The sequence below is a fragment of the Chenopodium quinoa genome, unplaced genomic scaffold, assembly GCF_001683475.1.
Source record: "Chenopodium quinoa cultivar QQ74 unplaced genomic scaffold, ASM168347v1, whole genome shotgun sequence".
Classification (NCBI taxonomy): domain Eukaryota; kingdom Viridiplantae; phylum Streptophyta; class Magnoliopsida; order Caryophyllales; family Amaranthaceae; genus Chenopodium; species Chenopodium quinoa.
The window spans coordinates 1,363,213-1,366,921 of record NW_018743510.1 but is presented as its reverse complement, the minus strand read 5'-3'; the positions used below and the strand labels follow the sequence as shown (position 1 = coordinate 1,366,921).

Below are 3,709 nucleotides of genomic sequence, written 5' to 3'. Positions count from 1 at the left end.
TTTGGCGCCGTTGCCGGGGACTGACGGTTTCATTAGAATTATTTGTGATTCATCTTTACTAAGTTTATTTCGTTGCTTCGGCTATTTTCCCTTGTGTTTTTGATACCTTTCTCTAGTTTTTCTTATGCATGCCCACACGACGCTCAGGTTCAGAAGATCTTGAACCATTTCATTCTGAGATTGAGGCAACTATAAGAAGAAGGAGAACGGGGAACAGACGCAGGAGAAACATGGTAGACCAACCAACGAAATCCCTCTTGGAGTACGGTATTCCTGATACGACTACCGGAGTCCTTTCAAGCATCATAAGACCACCAGTCACGGCTCAGCACTTCGAGCTCAAGCCACAGTTCATACAGTTCATCTCCAATGATTCATTCGCAGGGCTACCACATGATTGCCCCGTAAGTCATATAGATAGCTTTTTGGAGAAATGTGATACTATGAAGTTGAATGGTGTTACAGATGATGCAATCAGACTACGCCTTTTCCCCTTCTCACTTCAAGACAGGGCAAAGGAGTGGTTGAGAGATGAAGGCACTAGCTCGTTCGTTACATGGGACAAGTTAGTGAAGGCCTTCTTAGTGAAGTTTTTAGGGAATGAGAAGACTACAAGATTGAGGAATGACCTACAAACTTTTAAGCAGTCAGATGATGAGTCTCTCTATGAGGCTTGGAGGAGATTTAAAAGATTGCAGAGAGAATGCCCTCACCATGGCATTCCAGATTGGATTTTGATGCATACCTTTTACAATGGCATGACTCATGAGTTCCGTATTTACATAGATGCTGCGTCAGGAGGTTCTCTCTTGACAAAGAACCCCACTGAAGCTAGGGAGCTCATAGAGAAGATGGCGGCCAATGATAACTATCATCCTGGAGGCCGAAACACTGTGAAAAAGGGAGGTAAACTTGATGTTGATGCTTTAACTATGCTAACTAGTTCTGTGCAGGCACTAACAAGCAGGTTTGATAAGTTCCAAGCAGGAACTTCTAACACCCCACATGAGTTGTGTCAGTTATGTAATATGCAAGGTCATGTTGCTCCAGATTGCCCACAGATTTGGCAGAATACGGAAGAGATGTCAATCGAGCAAGCCAATGCTTTCTACTCCTCTAACCAAAGAGACCTTATGATCCTTATTCCAACACCTACAATGAAGGATGGAAACACCATCCTAACTTCTCATACAAAAATTCCCAAGCACAACAAAACCCTCCACCACCACCTCCACCCAACACCTACAACCAACCACCACCTGGTTTCCAATAGAAAACACCCAATGCCCACCAACCAATGCAACAACAACCTCAGAAATCAAGCCTAGAGGTGACATTAGAGAGCTTTATAACCGCAACAAATAGTGCCATCCAACATCAAAATAGCTCTATCCAACAGTTGCAGGCTCAGGGTAAACTTATGGAGAATCAGATAAGCCAATTGGCCAACCAATTTAGCCAAGTCCTAAAGACTCCAGGAACCTTCCCGGCCCAAACTGAACAATCTCAAAAAGGCCAAATGAATGTCGTCACCCTGAGGAGTGGAAAGCAGTTGGAAGATCCTCCTACTAAGGAGTCATCAAGAGAGGTCATTGAAGAAGTGAGTGCAAGTGAGAAGGAAGTAGAGGATGCTAGGGTTGAGGAAGCATCAAAGGAAGCACCACCAAAGCCACATGCTCCATATATGCCTAAGGTTCCTTTTCCTCAAAGATTAGCACAAGCTAAACTTGAGAAAAAGTTTAGTAAGTTCCTCGATGTTCTTAAAAAGCTTCATATTAATATTCCATTCCTAGATGCCATATCTGAGATGCCCTCTTATGCAAAATTTTTAAAAGATATGCTATCTAACAAGAGGAAATTAGAAGAGAATACTACAGTTGCTTTGAATGAAGAGTGCAGTGCTATTTTGTAGAACACTCTCCCTAAGAAATTAGGAGATCCGGGTAGCTATTCAATTCCAGTGAAGCTTGGAGATATTGAGATCAACAGGGCACTATGTGATCTAGGTGCAAGTGTGAGCCTCATGCCACTGTCTATGTCTATATGCAAGAAGCTGCAGATGGGTGAACTCAAACCCACACGCATATCTCTGCAACTTGCAGACAGGTCAGTGAAGTTTCCTTTCGGTGTACTTGAGGATGTACCCCTCCAAGTAGGTAAGTTTTTCATTCCATGTGATTTTGTTGTGATGGAGATGGATGAGGATGTGAATGTTCCTATCATACTAGGTAGACCTTTCTTAGCTACTGCAGGTGCAATTATAGACATGAAGAAAGGTAAGATTACTTTTGAAGTAGGTGATGAAAAATTGGAATACTCACTTTTGAATGTTATGGGTGCTCCTTCTATGGGAGATACTGTTTGTCAGGTTGATGTGCTCGATGAGCTGCAGAATGAGCAACTTCCCTTGAATCAGAATGATGATGCTCTTGAACAAGTGCTATTAGGGAAGGAAGATGATAATGGAGATTGGTAGTCTAAGGAGTATACCAGGTTACTTGATGAAGCAAAGGCCGATCTAAATCAGAACCCGATCAGAGAGACATTGGAAGTAATGAGTATTGGGGAGAGTTCTAAGCCTCCCGAGGTAGAGTTGAAACCCCTCCCCTCTAACTTAAAATATGCATATCTTGGTCCAAATAATTCATATCCCGTTATTGTCAATGCTGAACTCAAGGACACAAAATTGGAGCAATTGCTCAATGTTTTGAAAACATATAAAAGTGTCATTGGGTATACCATTGATGATATCAAGGGCATTAATCCTTCACTCTGTATGCATAAGATCATTCTTGAAAACGATCATGCCTCTTCTGTAGAACCTCAGAGAAGACTTAATCCTAATATGATGGAGGTAGTTAAAAAAGAGGTTCTGAAATTGCTTGCTGCAGGTATAATCTACCCTATCTCTGATAGTAAGTGGGTTAGCCCTGTACAAGTAGTACCAAAGAAGGGAGGTATGACCGTTGTCAAGAATGACAAGGGTGAGCCAGTCGCCACTAGAACTGTCACAGGATGGAAAATGTGTATAGATTATAGAAAGTTGAATAAGGCAACCCTGAAGGATCACTTCCCCTTACCTTTTATTGATCAGATGCTTGAAAGGTTGGCAAAGCATTCCTTTTTCTGTTACTTGGATGGATATTCAGGTTTCTTTCAAATTCCCATCCGTCCCTGTGACCAGGAGAAGACTACTTTCACATGTCCATATGGCACCTTTGCATATCGCAGGATGCCATTTGGATTATGTAATGCTCCTGCCACCTTTCAGCGTTGTATGATGGCAATTTTCTCAAGACTCATAGAAAACTCTATGGAAGTATTTATGGATGATTTCTCTGTCTATGGAACATCTTTCGATGTCTGTCTTGAAAATTTGAAAAAGGTGCTCCAAAGATTTAAAGAAGTTAATCTAATCTTAAACTGGGAGAAATGCCATTTTATGGTACAACAGGGAATTGTCTTAGGTCACGTCGTGTCTAATAAGGGTATTGAGGTTGATTGAGCTAAAATAGAGGTCATAGAGTGTTTACCACCTCCTAACTCTGTAAAAGGATTTCGAAGTTTCCTTGGTCACGCAGGTTTTTATCGGCGTTTTATTAAGGATTTTTCGAAAATTGCTAGACCTTTAACTGAGCTATTGGCCAAGGATGTCCCTTTTGTCTTTTCTGATGCTTGTCTTGAAGCTTTTAACAGGTTGAAGGAAGCT

At 41.6% G+C, this 3,709-nt stretch overlaps 1 protein-coding gene across 1 annotated transcript; it reads left to right on the top strand.

Annotated features, from left to right (window-relative positions):
• Positions 1-1,420: 1,420 nt before the first annotated feature.
• On the top strand, positions 1,421-2,476 carry LOC110739619 (DNA damage-inducible protein 1-like). The gene is made up of 2 exons (XM_021920069.1): positions 1,421-1,819; positions 1,913-2,476. Exons 1-2 carry the CDS (start codon positions 1,421-1,423, stop codon positions 2,474-2,476), a joined length of 963 nt encoding a protein of 320 aa, XP_021775761.1.
• Positions 2,477-3,709: the final 1,233 nt, after the last annotated feature.